Source organism: Vicugna pacos, chromosome 5, assembly GCF_048564905.1.
Source record: "Vicugna pacos chromosome 5, VicPac4, whole genome shotgun sequence".
In the NCBI taxonomy this organism is placed as follows: Eukaryota; Metazoa; Chordata; class Mammalia; order Artiodactyla; family Camelidae; genus Vicugna; species Vicugna pacos.
The window spans coordinates 88,887,098-88,906,671 of NC_132991.1; the positions used below are offsets into that span (position 1 = coordinate 88,887,098).

General features: G+C 53.8%; 1 protein-coding gene across 2 annotated transcripts; it reads left to right on the forward strand.

The window, feature by feature from the left end:
* The first annotated feature begins 5,366 nt into the window (after nucleotides 1-5,366).
* On the forward strand, nucleotides 5,367-18,913 carry ITM2C (integral membrane protein 2C). Of its 2 annotated transcripts, XM_031677875.2 has the most exons (7): nucleotides 5,367-5,620; nucleotides 9,393-9,446; nucleotides 13,304-13,444; nucleotides 15,428-15,616; nucleotides 16,329-16,439; nucleotides 17,013-17,163; nucleotides 17,668-18,913. In XM_031677875.2, the coding sequence occupies exons 1-7, from the start codon at nucleotides 5,495-5,497 to the stop codon at nucleotides 17,757-17,759; spliced, it is 864 nt and encodes a 287-aa protein (XP_031533735.1). In that variant the 5' UTR covers nucleotides 5,367-5,494; the 3' UTR covers nucleotides 17,760-18,913. The 2 variants fall into 2 exon arrangements, with proteins under 2 accessions (XP_031533735.1, XP_006207967.1); XM_006207905.4 differs by lacking the exon at nucleotides 9,393-9,446 and having other exon boundaries at nucleotides 5,373-5,620.
* The last annotated feature ends 661 nt before the right edge of the window (nucleotides 18,914-19,574 follow it).

Below are 19,574 nucleotides of genomic sequence, written 5' to 3' on the forward strand. Positions count from 1 at the left end.
ATTCTTTACAAAATAAACTTTGTGAGTGTACATGTGCATGTAGAGAAAACCTAGAAGAATATACACCAACTGCATATGGATACTGATGGCAGAAGGTATCCTAGGGAAGTGTAATTACGGACAAGCCTGTGTTTTGGGTTGAATTGTGTCCCCCAAATTCATATGTTGGATTTGAATTTGAATTCAGCCTGAGGGTTAGTAATTCAAGCACCTCAGAAGGTGACCTTATTTGGAAATAGAGTTGTTGCAGATGTAATTAGTTAAGATGAGGTGATTAGGATGGGCCCTAATCCTGTAAGATGGGTGTCCTTATTAAAAGGGAAATTTGGACACACACACGGAGAACTGCACGTGAAGAAAAAGGCCAAGATTGGGGTGGTGGTCTACACACCAAGGAACACCAAGGAACACCAAAGATGCCAGTAAATCAGCGGAACCTGGGGCAAAATATGGAAAGGATTCTCCCTCCCAGCCCTCAGGGGGAACGAACCATGACAACACCTTGACCTCAGACTCCCAGCCTCCAGAACTATTATTTCCACTTCAAATAAAAAATTTTATTAGAAATTACATCTCATAAACCTTGACTGGGTAAAAACAACTTGCTTCAAAATACATTTCAAATGTGTATACCTGCTGATGACATTTTTATTTTTCTGAGCAACATTCTGAAAAACTCAAATAAAATAGTATTACTGTTTTTCAGATGATTTAAATGGAACATCCCCCTCCCCAACGGGGAGGGGTGTAGGGGGAAGCAGCAGTAGTGGCACAGCTGGTGGGGTCTGAACTGGATGCCCTTTGTGGAGAGTATTGAGGATGTCCACTGCAGCATTGTTTATAATAGTGAAAAACTGAAAGCAATCCAACAACCAGCAGCAGAAAGTTATTTGAGTTATAATACTTTCAGTTCTGCACTATTTATCATCTCATTTACACCTAATATTATTACTTAATTATTATTACCTATGAAATAGCTAATATTTCCCCTAATTTGTAGACAGAGACATAATGAATATAAGGACAAATGTTTTATCTTCACTAGTAATAAAAAAGAGGAAAAAATAACAAGGTCTTACTGTATAGCACAGGGAACTATATTCAATATCTTGTAAAGAAAAGAAAAGAAAAAATTAAGAAAAATAACAGAACAAATCTGAAGAAAAGAGAAAAATAAAATTTTTTAAAGGCAGAAATAAAGTAAATATAAAACAGAAAAAGAAACAGGATTGATCAATCTAAGAGGTAGATCTTAAAAAAACACATAATTAGCAAATACCTGGCACTTTAAAATTTTTGAATAAAAAATTGACAAAATATTATAATATTGAATAGAGATAACATATGATCTAGCAATCCCACTCCTGTGTGTGTATACATGTATATATATATATGATTATTACTCAGCCATAAAAAGAATAAAATATTGCCATTTGCAGCAACATGAATAGACCTAGAGAATGTTATACGTAGTGAAGTAAATGAGACAGAAAGACAAACAGTATATGATATCACTTATATGTGGAATCTAAAAAATAATACAAATGAATCTATATACAAAACAGAAACAGACTTACAGATGTAGAACACAAACTTACAGTTACCAAAGGGGAGGTGGGAGGAGGATAAATTAGAAGTATGGGATTAACAGATGTAAAATACTACACATGAAATTACTAAGCAACAGGGATTTACTGTATAACACAAGGAATTATGTTGAATATCTTGTAATAACCTGTAAAGGGATATAAGCAGAAAAAAATAACTGAATCACTTTGCTGTACCCTTGAAACTAACACAATGATGTAAATCAAGTATACTTCAATTTTTTAAATTATAATATTGAGGTCTATGTTTTTATTTATAAAATTAAAGAACACATTTTAAATAATTTCACCAAAGGTAGTATAGCCATTTCTTGCAAATATGCCTGGTGATAAATTGAAAAAACAATTCTGGTGAGGACCTTGGCAATGTTTAGGAAAAAAGCCTATGAGGTGAGACAAAGATTTACATACAAAGATGTTTGTGAATTTGAGATGATTTTTAATCCTGCCAGACACATTGTTTTATATTGCTGCTGTAACATATTGTCATAAAGTTGGTGCAACACAGATTCCTCGTCTAGGAGTTGTGTAGGTTAACAGGACAGTGGGCTCTGCTGTTTCCTCTGCTCCTGGTCTCACAGAGTCAAAAGCAAGGTGCAGGCCAACTCGGGCTCCTTATCTGGAGGATCCAGAGGGGAATGTTCCTCCAGACTCACTCAGGTTGTTGACAGAATTCAGTTCCATGTGGTTGTAGGACTGAGGTCCCTGTTTTCTTGCACTCAGCCAGGAGTCTCTCTCCTGCTCTCCTCGCAACACTCCCCCATCATCTTCAGACCAGCAAGGCCACATCCAGTTCTTCTTAGTTCAACTCTCTCTTGATTCTCCTTCTGCCACATCCCTCACTCCAGCCAGGGAAAGCTCTCTGCTTTTAAGTTTTATGTGATTAGACTGGGCCCACACTGATGATCCAGGATAATCTCCCTATTTTAGGCTCGTAAACTTAATTACACCTGCAAAGTTCCTTTCACCATGCAAGGTAGCAAATTCACAGGGTCCAGAAATGAGGACATGGGGAGGGAGACGGTGGGCATCCGCCTATCACCTGATAAGATGCTGAAATTATCTTAAAGGGAAAAAAAGGAGGATATTAATCAGTATTTCTCAACCTTGACGCTGTTGACATTTTAGACTGGATAATTCTTTGTCTTGTGCACTGTGTTCAGCAGCATCTCTGGCTTCTACCCACTAGAGGCCAGTAGCACCGACCCTGCCCCCCTTTCTTTCTCCCCCACTGTGACAACCAAAAATGTCACCAAACATTGCTAAATGTTCCTGAGGGTCAAAAATACCCTCAGTTGAGAACATACACACACACGTGTGCACGCGCACACATACACAAAAAATGGGAGTCCAGTTTTCTCAAAATCACAGCACACGTAACCATACTCATACACAGAGAGTGTAAAAGATGTTGGCAAACAAGATAACAGGACATTCACAGTGGTTATTGTGGGGTTTGTCATAATAGTTGCTTTGTTTTCTTTACGTTTTTCTGTGCTGTTCAAGCTTGAATAACTATGAGTTTTGAGCATTATTTTATAAATCAATTTCTCCTGAAATAGATTTTTAAACACAAATTCTGTGTCATTACTCTTAGAAGTTCTCCTTGATGACACCTCAGTGTTCTTGTAATGTTCTATTGAATTTTTGTATCTCTATTTGTAACTAAAATTATGTTTTCCCTTCTATTTGTCAGATTTTTGTATCAGAATATATAAAGTATGCCTGAAACTAATCAGAGCATCAGTGGAATTAACCGTTCCTTTAGTTGGAAAGAATTATCCAGTTAAGTGATCTGGCTGCTCTTAGTCATTTTTTGAGATAATTGCTTGAGAACTTTTTCCAGTAGCTTCCTTGATTATAGGGCATCATGATCTACTTCTTCTGGAGTCCATCTTGGCCATTTCTTCTTTTTCATAAATCATTATTTCAGAATATTTATATTTATTAGATATGATTGTGTATAAAGTATTTTATACTTTGTAATATCTACCTTCTCTATACTTGTAACTGCAGAATATGGTAAGTATTAGTATTTTCTCTTATTTATTAATTAGATTTTCCAGAGATTTGTCTCTTTTTACTGATTTTTTTTTTTTCAGTAGAAATATCTCTTCAATATACTTAGCAGGTATAGCCATTATGGAAAACAGTATGGAAGTGCCTCAAAAAATTAAAAATAGATATGATCCAGCAATTCCATATGATCTGGCAATTCCTCTTCTGGGTGTATATCCAAAGGAAATGAAATGAGTATCTTGAAAAGATACCTGCACTCCTATGTTCATTGCAGCATTAGTCACAACAGCCAAGACATGGAAGCAACCTAAGTGTTCACTGATTCATCGACAGATGAATAGATAAACAAAATGTGGTGTATATATAAATGGAATATTATTTAGGCATGAAAATGAAGAAAATCCTGCCATTTGTGACAACATGTGAACATGGAGGACGTCATGCTAAGTGAAATAAACCAGACAGAGAAAGACAAATACTGTGTGATCTCATTTAAATGTGGAACCTAAAATAGTCAACCTCATAGAACCAGAGAGCAGAACAGTGGTTATCACAAGATGGGGATGGGGTAAATGGGGAGATGGTGGCCAAGGGATATGAACTTTTAGTTATAAGATGAGTAAGTTCTGGGCAGCTGATAGAGCTCTGAGGGTGGTGGGTATACCCTTGTCTGAGACTCCTGAATGTTTTTTTTCACTCCACTGACCGTCTAGAGCTTAATTGTAATTGTAAGGCTTAAATAACCAGTGCTTTAAATTGTAATAAGCCAGATCTCTTTTAAGAATAGCACTCAACTACTCAATTTGGAGAGAGGTAAACACACGTGGGGATTTAGTTTTTAAATGAGCTTTTGCAGGAGTTGATTCCAGGAGACTTTCCCACAGTGACCAATCTTGGTCCTCAACTGAGTTGATGGAGGAGTGGGAGGAGTCACGGGAAAGGGCGTGGCCAAGCAGCTCCAAGGTCTCCCCAGTAAGAGAAGGATTGAGTCTCCAGACACACTGCCCTGCGGATCTTCCCATTACACTTGCCATAATCCTCCTGGATGGGTAAGAAATGGGCAACAGGACCCTTCACTCAGTAACTGAGGCCACAGCTAACACAAGAGCGTCAAAGAGCAGGGGCTGCTTTCCTTTCTCTACTCCCAGTGTTCTCCACATGCTCCCCGTGAGGGCTCTCAGGAAGGTTCTGCAGGAATGAATGATGAAGGGAAAAGAATGATGGAGAATGAAGCCGGTGTGGATGGATGCAGGATGCGGGACAAAGGCAAGTAGTTAGGCATCTGGCCTTGACACTTCCTCCCAGGGCCCAGGACAGATCGGAAGAGGGACTGGGAGGAGGGAGCGGTGGGAGCAAGTACAGTGAGGGCTCCAGCATTTCCAAAGAGGATGGTATGAAGTGGGGTAGAGGAAATGCGGAACAGGTCTAGAAGATGCATTTGCCTGGCAAACACGATTTTAATTGTATATTCTGGGGATGCTGGTCTTGGAGAGGCAGATGGAAGGGATAAGGCTGCGAAGGGGGTTGAGTCCCTGTCTGATTGGATGGATGGATGGATGGATGGATGGAGTGACTGAATGAGTGGTTGCGGGAACTTCAGACTTCCCCGGGTCGGAGCAGCGCGCCCGGTAGGGGTCACTGCAAGCCCCGCAGGCGGGAAGGGGGCGCAGGCGCGGCAGGAGCCAAGGCCCTCCCTTGTTGGGGCGGGGGCGGGGAGGGCTGGGGGTGGGGTTAGAGAAAAGGACGCGAAAAGGCTCCAAACTTCCGGTGCCTGCGGAGCGCGGAGCGGTGGTGGCACAGAGAGAGGCTGCACTGAGAGAGGCTGCGCGGGCAGAGGCTGCAGAGCGGACGCGCGGTCCGTCGCAGCCATGGTGAAGATCAGCTTCCAGCCCGCGGTGGCCGGCATCAAGGGCGACAAGGCCGACAAGGCTTCGGGCTCGGCCTCGGCCCCGGCGCCCGCTCCGGCCGCCGAGATCCTGCTGACGCCGGCTCGGGTGAGAGGGGCTGGGATTTGTTCAGATGGGGGGCGGGGGACCAAAGCGCGCCTTGCCGGTTCCGGCAACTGCCCGAGGCGCACTGGGATCCCGGAGCCTAGAGCGGAGCGGGGGTGGGAGTCAGGAATGGGTCATCCATCCCAAAGTGGGGAGGGGGCTTGGGTCCTGTCCACTTAAGGAGTCAAAAGCATAAGTCTGACGAGTGAGTGGGGGTCCGAGTCGCAGATCCCAGGTGGAGAAGCGCTCGAGGTCTCTTCCAAAAGTGGAGGGGGGCCCTAGACGCCTGGCCCCAAAATACTGGGAGGGGGCTGGTCCGAGGAAGTTCGAGGAATGTTGGTGGGGGTGTGTGCGTCTGGTTCCAATCAAGGAGGAGGGGCCGCGAGTCGATTCCCCAGGTGGGGGATGGGAGAAGGGTTGGACATTGTTTCCCCAAAGTAGGGCGGTGGGTTGTGATTGGTGGGGAATGAGGGGAGGGGGTCTGGTGCCAACGAAGGGGGAGGGACTATTGATTTCGTCCCAAACCGGGGACTGCTGGGGACGAAGGATGGGCTGCTAGTGTGCACCTGAATTTGTGGACCAGATTTAAAGCGATGAAACATGAAATGGAAATAAACCAGAACCGGCCTGGCCACAAGTCCGGGATTCGAGATTCGAGTTACGAGTCTGGGTGCCCTGAGCCCACCCCGCCCCCCGCCGTCTGGGCCTCCCAGCTCTCCTCTTCCTTCCTCTCCTCGTTCGCTCTCCCTCTGGGCTACCCCCTCCACTCGGCGGGGACGCCCCTGCGCTGCCCGGGGGCCCTCCCGCATCCAGGTTGCGCTTTGTGGGGGCAGCGGCCTCCCCTTTCCCTCCAGCCTAGGGGAGAGGAGGCATTTCCGCCGTGGAAAACTGTCTGAGCTGCGTGGAGTCTGACCGGGGGAGGGCCCAGAGGGGGCAGGACGCGTGGCGGGCAAGGAGGGTTAGGAGAGCTGGTCCGGCCAAGCTTTCTAGTGCCCCAGCAAAGGGGCCTTCGCGGCCGTCGCCCCTGGCGGTCTTGGAACGCACCAAGCACCCGCCGGCGCCCCTCCACCACCATCGAAACAGGAGTTCTCTCCCTCTCTCTTTCCGTTGCTAGCTTCTGAGGAGTCTTCCACAGCACCAAGGCCCCTCCCCAAGTTGACTGCTCAGACTAAACCTTGAGGTGGGGGCGGGGGGTGGGGGGGCAGTCGGCGGTGAGGAGATGCTGCCGGATTACCTGTGCCCTGGAAGAGGGGACGCTGGAGAGGGGACTCAGAGGTGGGTGTCACAGCTAGAGCAAAGACTGAGCATAGAATTCCAGGAAGAGCCTTAGCGAGCCGCCTTGCCCTGGTGTGGTCACTGCAGCATCAGTGGCCACCGGGTCTGGTTTGGGGTTGCTATGCAACCCCCACCAGAGCAGCTCTGTCTTCTCAGCTTAGATGCTGAGGGGATACTCCACATTTGAAGGCGTGGCCTGCAGCTTTAAAAGTTTGAAAGGGATTCTTCAAGCCGTCTTCCTCCCTTGCACCCAGCCCCGGTAGGGTGCCAGGATGGGGTCCCAACTACTTCTCCCAAGGCCCAGAAAACTGGACCCTGCTTCTGAGAGCTATAGGATTCTGGCAGGAGGGAGGACCAGCCAGACAGTCGAGGATGTAATTCAAACTCCCGTTAGAAGGTCTGCGGAATTTCTCAGGAGTGGCACATTTTCTGGTAGCAGCGGCGTGATGGTAGATGCAGCCTTGGCTGGAACTGACATCCAGCTTCTGGCTCCAGAATCAAGCGTCCTCTCTTAAAGCGTCCTCTCTCCCCTTGCACAGTGTGAAATGGAAACATCAACATCTTCCTGGTGCTGTTTGCAATGGTCTGAAGCCAGCTGAGCACGCCTCCTCCCCAGACCTGATTAGTTAGGCAGGATTTCCCCCCTAAAACTCCCCCACCCCGCTCTCTTAATGGGCAAGGGGGAGCGATGGGGCCCCAGGAGGAGGATTAAAATCCCAGTACCTTTAGGTCAGATCTGCTTGTTAGTAAACTTCCACAGCTCACCCGCCCTGAGGTGATCAGAGGAGGCTTCTGGGCGTCACACGTTGGCCCTGCCAGTCACCTGCTGGAATTGGAGGCTTGTGAAGAGAATTGACCTCTCTGAGCTTCTCGTGGCCTCGCCTGGCCAGTGGGCACATTTTCCACGTGTGCGGGGTGTGGAGCAAGTCCCCCACTCCTGCCTCCTCCTCCTGCGGTAAACACATCAGGTGCCCAGCATTCACAGCAGCCCAGGACACCCGCCAGGGACAGGCAGGCAGGCTAGGAGCTTCCTGGAGCTGCTTCTTTAAGAGAGGGCATTTGCGTTTGTCCCCTGCTGATGGGCATGTGAGAGGAAAGCTGATTAGAAGGTCTCTTCTGGCTGGGGGCGACCCTAGAACCTTCCTTGGCTACTGAACTGCACTCAAAAATAAGATTTCAAGCTCTGGAAGGACCACTCAATGAACAGAGTCTTGTGAGTGCCTTTCAGCAGTGAGCCACCCTCTAGCTGTCATAATAAAATGTCAACCTGTCTGCCCGCCCCGGGGGGCCAGGGGAGGGCAGCCACAGCAGCAGCACCAGCACAGCGGGCCTCCCCCAGCTTCTGGGTAAAACTGAAACAAGGAGGATTTTGTCCCAGACCTGCTGCTGGAAGGAAGTGCCTCGGTGGGCCGGGAAGGGATGGGGGTGGGGGCCCAGCTGGGCCTCCAGCTGCCCACCCTCCCCACGTGGTGCTTGCCTCTGAGGTAATAAGAAGCCAGCGCTGATGGGCAGCTGGCGGGAAGTCAGCTTCGAAAGTGGGCTGGACGGGAAGCACCCCCTCTTAGCACTCTCTAGCTGGATCGTCCTTCCCCTTTGGAGGCCCACCGGCCAGCCCTGCAACTCTCAGCCCAGTTCCCCTGTCCCTACTATCTGCCTGTGTCTTTGTGTATGCGCGCGCGCGTGCACACACACACACAGGCAGGTGTGGGCCTGTACAGACTCGAACAGTCAGGTTGGAGGCGCCACAAGAAGAGAGAACCATGTTCAATACAGTCATCTTCTCAGAGCTGTAATTTTCTCCTTGGCTTTTGCCTTTGATTAATGGCCCCTGTGTCACCCCCTCCCCCAGCCCGCATACCTGGGATCAGATTTCACTTTCCACCTCCTGGCCTCAGGCCCTTGGCAGGAGGGAGCTGGGTCTCCTGGAGTGGTTGGGGGAGGGACCCCTGCCAGCCAGGAGAGCGGATCTGGTGGGGCCTGGAGCCCTGCTGCCCCAGTGCCCTGTACCCGCGGGCCCTGAGAGCTGGGTCAAGAGGACCTTGGTGAATGGGCGGTCCTGCCCCTGTGGTGGTGTAGGGACTTCGGCGGCCATGCCTCGCCTGCCCTGGGACTTCCCCAAGGGGCTCTGGCTTTTGGACTTGTGCCCCAGTGACTTTTCTGCCTTCTCTCATTTCCCTTTCTTTTCTGTCCTCCTTTCGGCCCCTCCTTGCATGATTCAAGGCTGTCAGCAGATTGCCACGAAGGGATGAGTTTCTCTTACCATAAAAAAATCTTTATGGTAGGATCAAGGAAGCACAGCCCCTGCAGCGTCTCCGAGTTGCGTCTCCCCTAGGAGAGCTTCCAGCAGCAGCTCTGCTCCTCGCTCCCCCCCCACCCCCCGAACCTTTGTTCTTTGTGGTCTCATCTTGACTGTTGGGGATGGAATAGAAAGAATTAGCAGAGGGAATCTACCCCGGCTGTGCAGGGCTGTTCTCCGGTCCATACCCTTCTTCCTCCCCAGGCCTGCACCGTGGGCACCACTGGGTCACACGACAGGAGTGGGGTTTCACTGATGGTGAGTTCATGGTGCCCTGTCCGTGTTTACCCTAGCTGATGTCTGTACTTCTGACCACAGCTCTGCGTGCTCGGTGGGCGGAGGGCATTTACCCAATCCCCCCACCTCTCCAGGCTTCTGTCTGTCTCACTCACACACACACTCCCTCCCTCCCTCCCTGGTGCCCTTGCCTCTGTGTTCTGCAGCCTGGGAGAGGAAGAGGCTGAGGAGGGGGAGTGGTACCGGCGAGTTGAGGTGGGAGCCCACCCCCAGCCACCAGCCTGGGCCTGCCATGAGTGTATTTCTGGCGCCTGTGCTAGCTTCCTCCGAGCAGCCTGCCACTGTAGTTTAATCTGCTTGCAGTTAATTTGGACATTGCCACGGAGGGAAGGTGGGTGAGCTTTCTCCCTAAGCCGGGGAGTCTTCAGAGTTAATGCTTCTGTTGGCAGGGTTCCCCGTGACTCTTTTGTCGCTGGCTTTACTAAATCATTTAATGAGAGCCCTGCAGACTCCTGAAACAGGCAGGCCAAGGCCCGGGCCCCTCCTAGGTCCCCGGACATGTGGCCCAGGTGCCCCACAGGCATGCACAGCAAGGCATGTTTCTCAGGATGCTCAGTTGCCATGGAAACAGTATCGCTATTTTTCTGCTTTCTCTCAGTGGAAGCCCCCCAGATGCCCAGCTGTGAGTAACTGCTCCACGTGGGAGCTGTGTTTTCCTGGGGCTTCAGCATGACAGGTGAAGCAGCTTAAGGGCTTCGTGAAGCAGGCTCCTCGGCCATCATCCTGGGTGAGCTGTGCAGCCAGGGATTTTCCAGCCCAGGCTGACTGCGTGCTCCCAGGGGCCTCAGGGCTGCTGCAAGGGGCTGGAAGTGCAAGCACGGGGAGCGCCAGGCAGGATTCAGGGGCCTCCCCCGTGTGGGTCTTTCTGTTCCAGAGCGTTTGTCTCAAAGCAGAGTCTCTGTGATTTCCAGTCGGCCTCCTAGCAGCCTCTGGGCCTGCTTTCCCTTCCACCCCTGCTGCTCCGTGATGCTTCTGGGGGTTTGGCCCCTGCAGGCCAAACGTGTTGGGTAGGAAGGGGAGCAGGGTGTGAGCCACGGATGTGCACTCGGTGGGGGTCTGTAGGGGCCAGATAGGAAGCCACTTATCTGCTGCATGTCTAGGAAAGGTGGGGGTCCACCACAGAGACCTGTGAGGACACAGGGTGGCGTCCCGGGGTCCTGACTGGAGACTCTTTCTCAGCAATGGTGGCCTCTCCTCTCTTCAGCTGCAGGCTCTCCTCCCTCCCCTGTCCTCACTGACCTTCCCTCTCCCCGCTCTTCGGTCTGCCCAGCCCCTCCCCCAGGCACTTAGAAGCACCTGACCCAGCCTGGGCCCAGAAAGGCTGCTGTAAAGCTAGTAGGTCTCACCTTGTCCGTGAACTTATATTGTGGAGCAGACCGTGGGGCTTTTGCTTTGTAGCCTGTTGACTTTTTTTGGTGTTTGTTTTGTTTTGTTTTGTTTTTTAAAGGCAGTTCTCACAAGCCTGCTTCTCTGGTTTTCCCCAACAAACACAGGAGCAAAACTTGGCCACAGTGCAACTTCAACAGCTGGCTCGGTGGTGGCCCTAAAAAGGAAAGGTTTAGCTGATAAAGATCTGCTATTTTTATCTAGCACTTTATCCTTTATAAAGGGCTTTCAGGGTCTTTGTATCCTTTAATCCTGACAAAACCCTGGCTGGAAGAGTCTGTTCACGTTTTACAGGAGGACCTGTGGAAGGTCAGGGCGCTGGGTGCTTCCCACTCATGGATCTCAGCCCATAATGGGGCTTCTGAGTCCCTGCAGTCCAACAAAATACACGTCCTGCCCTTAGGACAGGATTCAGAGCAGGTGCAGTGCTTGGCCTGTCTTCCTGGTCACCCACCTCTCCTTTGGACCCACTCACAACAGCTGGAGCCTCTGGATAGCTTGTTCCTTGTGAGACCCTGGCAGAGCTTGGCCGTCGGGTCACCAGGTCCTGGGCTGCTCCTGGGAGCCCACTGGAAAGTCAATGCCATTGCAGCCCCCAACCCATTCTGGCTGACGGCCGTCCCTCAGGGCCCTGTGGGCAGTGGTCACGTGTGCTAGTGACCTTGCATAGTGCCCCCGGGGAGCCGAGGAGATGGCAGCCAGGTGGGTGGTCTCACCAGCTTGCTTCTCTGGTTTCGATCACAGGACCCCTGCAGCAGGGCCAGGGTTGGGAGAGGCCCCAGGCCTGTAAGGGGGAGCAGGATGGGCCAGGGTTCCTCTCCAGCCTGCATCCCTTGGTGCTGGAGACTAGGGGCTGCTGGCCTGGCAGTAGGTGTGCGCAGTGAGGGGGAGAGTCCTTCAGGCATTTTCTGCCGTTTTCCTCGGGAAACGGGTTGGGGAGAACCCCAAGCAGGGAGGTATCAGCCCCTCTGATGGGATGGCCCTCTGCTCCCTCAGGCCCAGGCCCCACACCCCCATGTGCCCTAAGCAAAGGGGCGGGACCTGAGGGACACAGCAGGCCCTGCACCGACCCCTACCAGCCTGGGCCCCCTTTGCTGAACTGAGGATAAGGGCCTGTCCTGGGTAACTTGGACCTGAACTGTGTCCCTACCCTCCTACCACCTGCTCCGGGATGAAGGGAGAATGGAAACACGGCACATAGAGGGCTGAGTGGACAGTGGCAGAGCTGGAGTGAGAAGGTGCAGGCTCTGGGCTAGAGCTCCCCTCTTCCCCAGTACTGCCTCAGCCCCTTAGGTGGGGGGGAGGGGACCTGGGACTGGCCTCTAACCTCTCCCGGCTGCATCACGGAAGAGGGTGGGCTCTGCAGGCAGAGACAGGCCTGGGGCCTTGGAGACATCTCCAGGATGAATGAGGCCTGCATTAGGGCAGGGGTGCCTGGGAGGACAGGCATAAAGATGAGGGGTGGCCAAGATCACACACAGCTGGTTAAGAGCCCGAGTCACTAGACTCCTGGTCCAGTGCTCCAGGGAGCGCAGGGTTACTGAGTTTTACACACACACCTTCCAGCCACTGGCCCAGATGTGTGTGGACTGGAGCTGGGTCAGGCTGGCTGGCTGCTTCTTGGCAGCCCTGCAGCTACTGTTCCGAAACCCAAGCATGGCTCCCCAGAGCAGGTTTTTTTCCAGGAACCTCCTGCCCTGGCCTCCCTGCCGGCAGCTGCCGCTGCCACAGCCACATTTCCCTCCTGGCAGAGGCGCCCTGGCTTCCAGAAGCCTCCAGACTTCACCCTACAGTTTCCACTCCTGACAGTATGCTTGACGCTCCCAGCCAGTGCCCGGGTGATGCCATCGCTGTCCTGGCTGGCTGAGCCCTGCCTGGTGTGGCCTGAGGGGACAAGCACCCCTGCCCAGACCCTGTGGGCTTCTGGGAGCCCTGTCCTCATCAGTCAGTGACCACTCCAGCCTGCAGGTGGATCTTGTCACTTTCTACTTCAGAAGCCTTCCCTGGCTCCCCATTGCCCAGAGCAGTGGCTCCAGCCTGCCCAGTGCACCCCAGTTCCTATAGGTTCCTAGGCCTGGCACAGTCACCAAGGTCATGTCTGTGCTTCCCCACTCTCTGTTTGAAAGAACCTACTGTGGTCACAGCTGGTATAATGAAGGGGACTAACAGTGTGGGTAATTCAAAATACGCTTGCTTGATCTCCATGGGTCATCTTCAAGGTGGGGCTCCATTTCTCTTTAGATGAGAAGAGCTGGGGGGACCCTGGCGATGTTTTCCTTTCCTGCCAGATGATGTTCTGTGTGTTTTGAGCATTTCCCTTCCCTCTGCCCCGAGGCTTCCCCCCCAGCTGGTGGGGAGAGGTCTCACTTCAGGAAAGGGGATTCCCAGGGGTGTGGGACCACCACCTGCTGACCCTGTGCTGCTGTTCACAGGAGGAGCGGCCCCCCCACCACCGCTACAAGAAGGGCGGCTCCGTGGGCGGCGTGTGCTACCTGTCCATGGGCATGGTCGTGCTGCTCATGGGCCTCGTGTTCGCCTCCGTCTACATCTACAGATACTTCTTCCTCGCTCAGGTGAGGCCGGGACGAGAGAAAGAGTGGCGTTTAGAGAGAAGCAAGGAAGTATGCGTGTTTGCAGGGGTCAGGGGTGAGGGTGTGGGAGCGGGAGGTGTGAGCTGTTGAGAGCCATTGGCTTGGGGTTGTGAGGAGAGGGCAGCCCCAGGTGGGAGGAGCACTCAGGGGAGCCCAGAAGACCTGCATCCTCGCCTTCCCTGGTCTCGGTCCAGGATACAGGACTGGGGCCCCGGCCTCAACTCCCACGGGCTCTGGAGGAGGGTCCTTGCCTAGTTCTTCTGACACACCTGAGCTTGACAGGGTGCTCTCCCAGGAACACAGTCAGTGATGGGGGAGCCAGGATTAGAGTCTGGGCCCTTGAGGCTCCTTCCCACAGTGTTACCCCCAGGGCAATATTACCGGAAACTCAGGTCCAGCAGAACTTGGATCTCTGCAATCCCTTGAGAGTCCAGCCCCTATGCCTGCGGGTCATGCTTTCAAGAATTCCATTCCGGGCCTGGACATTTGGGCTACAAACCTTGCAAGGTGGAGGGTGGGTTGTAAAAACAGATTCACCTCCACCTCCTGTGAGGGCGGCCCCCGCCCAGGATCGCACCCTGGTTATCTGCTCACACAGCCAATCTGGGCCCAAAGCTGGCCCAGACACCTGGTTGTGGTCACAGCGACCTTGTGATCAGCCCAGACCTGGGGAGGGAGACAGTGCCACCAAGTTCTCAGACCTGAAGGTAGTTCAGTTAAAGGTCGCTCCATAGAATAACCATGAACACAACTTACAGGGAATCTCGGTGACAAGAAGGCTGAGGATTGCAAGTCATTTATGACCCGAGTGACCTCCTCCCACCCTTTAGCACTGGGCTTTCGCTTTGTTGTCACCCAGTTTTTCTGCAGTGGAAATTACTGAAGAGTTTGTGTTCCACACACTCCCACACACCACTCACTTCCCATTCTGTTCAGCATCTGCCCCCACTCCCCATGGCCTGCTCCATACCTGCCCCTGGTTCTCTTTCCCAGCCACACGCCCTCTGGGGCCTTTTCCTGTTGCAGCCTCTGTTCCCAGCCCCGACTCACGCCCTCCTGGGGTTCCTCACCCCACCTGGATTCCTGGGGAACAGGGCCACCTCCGAGCAGCCTGTGGGTCTGGGCCCTGGGACAGTATGATTCATATGTGATGATTCACTCTCCTGGAAGAGCTGACACTCAGAGAAAGGGGAGTTCTGCCCATCACGGGCCAGGACCAGCAGTCCCTGCTCTATCTGGAGGAGCCCCTGGGGGAGAGGGAGGGGCACACGGTCCCTGGCCAGTCAGTCACGTGCCTATCAGTCCCGCCAGGCTGCCTGCCAGGCTGCCTCCCTACCCGTGCGGTTGGAGTGATTAGGCTGCCCCCCGAGATAGGATACACCGTGTTTATCAAGGTTTCTCATGAGGCACGGGGTCCAGGGAAGGTGACGGGACTTGTGAGAGAGTGGACACGCAGCTTGCGGGGGGTGGTACCACCAGAATCTATTAACAGGGCCGCCTCTCAGCTCCTCCCTCTTCCTCCCGCGCTGGACCCCGCAGCAGAGGGCAGGAAGCGCAGGCGAGCACCCTCTGGTGGCAGCGGAGGGTGGCGCCCCGCAGGGCTCCGCCTGTCCACAGTCCCTGTGTTTGCCTCTGCGGATCCACCCCATTTCACAGCCGTAGACTCATGGACTTAGAGGCCAGAAAAAGCCCGAGGGGCTCCTGTCTTTTTACAGATGGGGAAACTGAGGCCTAAAGGTGTCTTCCTTTTAGGAACTGGCAGACCCGGTCACCCTCCCTGACTCAGCATGTTTCTCGGTTTCTTCATCTGTAAAATGGGTCTCACAGCCCCACCCTGCCTGCTTCCCCAGGCCTTCAGAGCCTGCTGTGATTGGGCAGGCAGCAGTGGCTGAGCCGAGGGCACTGAGTGACCAGGCTCCCTCTCTTTCTCGCTCTTTCTCTCACCCCCCACCCACCCTTGCTCAGCTGGCCCGAGACAACTTCTTCCACTGCGGCGTCCTCTACGAGGACTCCCTGTCCTCCCAGGCCCGCACGCGCATGGAGCTGGAGGAGGACGTGAAGATCTACCTCGAGGAGAACTACGAGCGCATCAACGTCCCTGTGCCCCAGTTTGGTGGCGGCGACCCCGCAGACATCATCCATGACTTCCAGCGGGTGAGGCTGGCCAGGGACTGGGGCAGGGGCGGTGAGGGGGCGCCCAGGGACCCAGAGCCCCCCTTCCACCAAGAGTCACCAGGAGGAGAGGAACAGGAGCAAAAGGAGAATGCCGACATCCCTTGTCTAAACCTGAAGTACATACTGTGTAATGTACACTGTGTGGTAGATGTCTACGGTTGAGGACCATCGGGGATTTAAAGACACAGCTTTTATCATATAGGTAATGCGGCCCTCACTGGACCTGAACTAGCCGTGTCTGACTTTCTCCTCGGCCTCCTGACAGCTGCAGATTGTTACCTTTTTACTGAGCTGTTTGCACGTTGACATCTTACAGAGGTGCCACACACAGGGCCCGGGGTGGAGCATCTCTTGCTGAGGGTCCAGGCTGTCCACTGGGATGTTTGGACAGCGCAGGTTTGATCAGATGGACAGTTGGGACACTACCGTGTTTTTCAAACCTCAACCGTGTGACCCCCCCCCCCCCGAGAAGAATCCTTGTAACAACTGAAACACTTAACAGGTGGTGTTTTCATCTGGTGAGTGGAAGCTTCTGCAAACAGGCTAGGAGAGGCGCAGGAGAAGGGAGCCCCACCCAGGTGCTGGGGAATCTGGGAGCGTCGCATGGGTGCCGTGGGGTTCGTGCCTTGCACAGCCCACCAGGGCCAGGCTTTCGCCTGCGTAGACTGACGTGGCCCCTCCTCCTGCTCAGGGTCTCACCGCCTATCATGACATCTCCCTGGACAAGTGCTACGTCATCGAGCTCAACACCACCATCGTGCTGCCCCCTCGCAACTTCTGGGAGCTGCTCATGAACGTGAAGGTGGGCGGGGCCTCGGCAGTGGCTGGTCCCTCCCCGCCCCCATGAGGCCACGCCAGGACAAGGGAGGTTCCTGCGGCAGGGGTGGGGTTCCCGATGTTGTGGTCAGCTAGGCCGGGCACCAAAGGTTGATCCCCCACCTGCGCACTTCTCCCACATTCGAAGTTACCGCCTAACCCTCCACTTCGGCCTCCCTCACTGCGGAAGAACCTCGAAACCAACTTCCTTAGCGTTCATGGCCAAGTTCCATGTCACCCCATGTCAGCAGTGCAGGGAGAAGATGGGGGCCCTGCCCCCGAGGAGCAGTCCCCAGAGGATTGGGACCAGGCTTGCACACCCGCATGACTCACAGCAGTGCAGGTGCAGGCACTTGGCACAAACAGGAAGTGTCTGGGGACATCAGAAGGGCGAGCCGAGTGGCCTCTGGATGAGGAGGGTGGTGTTGGACGGGCGTTTCAGGCAGGGGGGAGCTCGGCTCAGGTGATCAGCAGGATGGTGATGAGGGGCGTGGGCAAGTGGGGACCACGGGAGGAGAGCCCTGGTTCTGACCTACCACTGTGGCTGCTCCCTTTGCAGAGGGGGACTTACCTCCCGCAGACATACATCATCCAGGAGGAAATGGTGGTCACAGAGCACGTCAGCGACAAGGAGGCCCTGGGCTCCTTCATCTACCACCTGTGCAACGGGAAGGACACCTACCGGCTGCGGCGCCGGGCCACCCGGAGGCGTGAGTGGCGGGCTCCACCCACCTTGGCCCCTGCCCCAAGCTCCAAACCATGGCCATCCTCTGGCAGTGCCTGGCCACACAGCTGGAGACCAGCTGTCAGAGAGCTCAGAGCAATAGTGAGGATAACAGCTGGTGTTAGTTGAGCCCTGCTTCACACTCTTTATGTCTCCTAAGAGAGAGTGTAAGCAAGCATCATCATCCGCATCATCACTATTCCTGCTGCCCCTTTTAAAGATGAAGAAACCGAGGCACAGAGAGGTTAAGAAACACTCCTGAGGTCACACAGCCGGAAAGTGGCCATGCTGGGTGGTCTGACTCCAGCTCTTACATTCACACCACTTCACTGCACTGCCTCTGGGTGAATCTGGGTGTCATTACCTGGGCCTCCCGCTTTCCCCTGGGGGCCTGAGGTCCTGCTCAGGCTCCAAGGCTGGTGGCCTTTGTGGCCCAGCCAGTTCTGGGCCAGGACACAGGCCTTACTGGGATTTCTCGGTTCTCTCGCAGGGATCAACAAACGAGGGGCCAAGCACTGCAACGCCATCCGCCACTTCGAGAACACCTTCGTGGTGGAGACGCTCATCTGCGGCGTGGTGTGAAGGCCCCTCCCCCAGGCCCCGTCCCACCCTCTCTCTTTTTCTCTTCCAGCCGCTCTCTGGCCCTCCTTCCCCTCGCTTAGCTTGTATTTTGGACACCTTTCCATAGATGTGACGTGTCTCCCCGTTGCTCTCTAGCCCTACACGCCTCCCTGTACCAGAGCTGTGACCTCTCAAGGCCTCCACCTCTGCTGACCTCCCCGGTCGGGGGGATGGACGGGATGCCCCAAGGAGGTTTCTTTGACCACCATCTGGAGGTCAGGTCCATGGGGGCCGGGCCCACAGCTGCACCGACAGCCCAAGGAGAAGGGCTGGGCAGAAGGGCCAGGCATGTTGGGGTTCTGGCGGGGGGAGGGATGTAGAGTGGGGTTCAGGAATGTCTGCACAGCTGGAAAAGTCCCGAAAGGCCTTTTCCTTGCACGGTACACTTCCTCCTCTGTTCCGATTCTGGGGCCTGAGCTGAGGGTGGTGGAATGTGCCCCAGGATGGACCCACCCAGAGCACAAGGGGTCTCCCCAGGATTCCTGTCAGTGCCTTCAGCCCACCAGCGGGAGCCTGGAATTTGGGGGTGGGGGTGGGATGAGTCCGGCAAGCACAATCTTTAGGGTGGAACCAAAGAAGGGAGGAGCCAGGGCCCCCAGCCCTGGCCCCCCCAGGAGCACAAGCTGGGTCCCCGCAGCCACAGCCACAGAGAAACGGGCAGGAGATGGGGGGTCTCTTCCCATCCTGTCCACAGGCAGCCCTACCCTGCTGAGCACTGAGCCGGGATGCACTTGGGGCTGTGGGTCCTGCTGAGCGGGTGGGGCTCACTGCGTTCTCCAGCTTAGAGCTGTCTTAGAAGATCACTGGGGGAAGGGGAGGGAGAGCCACCTGGTACTTGCACACCCTGCCTCCTCTTTGTTCTGAAATTCCGTCCCCCTCTGCTCTGGGGGAATGCAGCGTTTTTTTCCTTTTCCTTCTCACTTTTGCATGTTTTTACTGATCATCCGATATGCTAACCCCGTTCTCAGCCCTGAGCCCTGAAGGGGAGGGCTCTGACGCCTCCAGTCAGACCTAGGTGCTCTCTGGAGATGAAACTTTTAAGTGCTTTGTATATTTTCTCAATTAGATCTCTTTTCAGAAGTGTCTGTAGAACAATAAAAATCTTTGACTTCTGACTCTGACTTGGCAGTGGTGGGTGGGGGTGGGCGGGAGGTGGGGTGCGGGCTGGGTGAGGGGTGCTCCTCCATCTGTAGGCTGGGCAGGCATCCCTGGGGTCAGAGGGGCAGGTGGGCGTGGTGGGGGAGGCAGGCAGGCAGGAGAAGCTCACAGGCCTTGCCGTCTGGCCCCTAAAGAGGTGGGCTTGCTCCTGGTTCAGCCAAGGAACCAAGATGTCCCCTTCATTCTCCCCTCAGTCCAGGTAGATGTGCATTTTACAGGCGAGGGGAGGAGGAAAAGGCGGAAGAGCTGAAGCAACTTGCCCAAGGTCGTGCTGCTTTTAAGCGCCTATAAACCACCCCTTCAGTTCTACACGGAAGATGACATCATTATTGCTTGTCCTTAAGCACAAGGACGGTGTCATGTTCTCCACAATTGCTGGGCAATTAGTAACTGTCTTGGTGGAGCTGAGCTGAGGTTTGGCATGAGTCATGGGGTCACATTCTGCAGAGAAGGAGGGGGTGGGAGTTGCCCGGAGGCTTGGTTGAGTGGACCACAGAGGTAGGACCTGGGTCCCGCCCTGGGGACAAGGATGAGTGCCTACACCCTTGGCTCACAGGCTCAGTAATCCTGCGAGGGACACAAAAGATCCAACAAGTTAGTGCAGATACACCTTGTTCT

Coding starts and splice junctions, on each gene's coding strand:
- ITM2C (XM_031677875.2), top strand. CDS start 5,495: ATGGTGAAGATCAGCTTCCAGCCCGCGGTGGCCGGCATCAAGGGCGAC. Junction 5,621..9,392: donor TCCTGCTGACGCCGGCTCGG/GTGAGAGGGGCT, acceptor CTTCCTCCCCAG/GCCTGCACCGTGGGCACCAC. Junction 9,447..13,303: donor GGAGTGGGGTTTCACTGATG/GTGAGTTCATGG, acceptor TGCTGTTCACAG/GAGGAGCGGCCCCCCCACCA.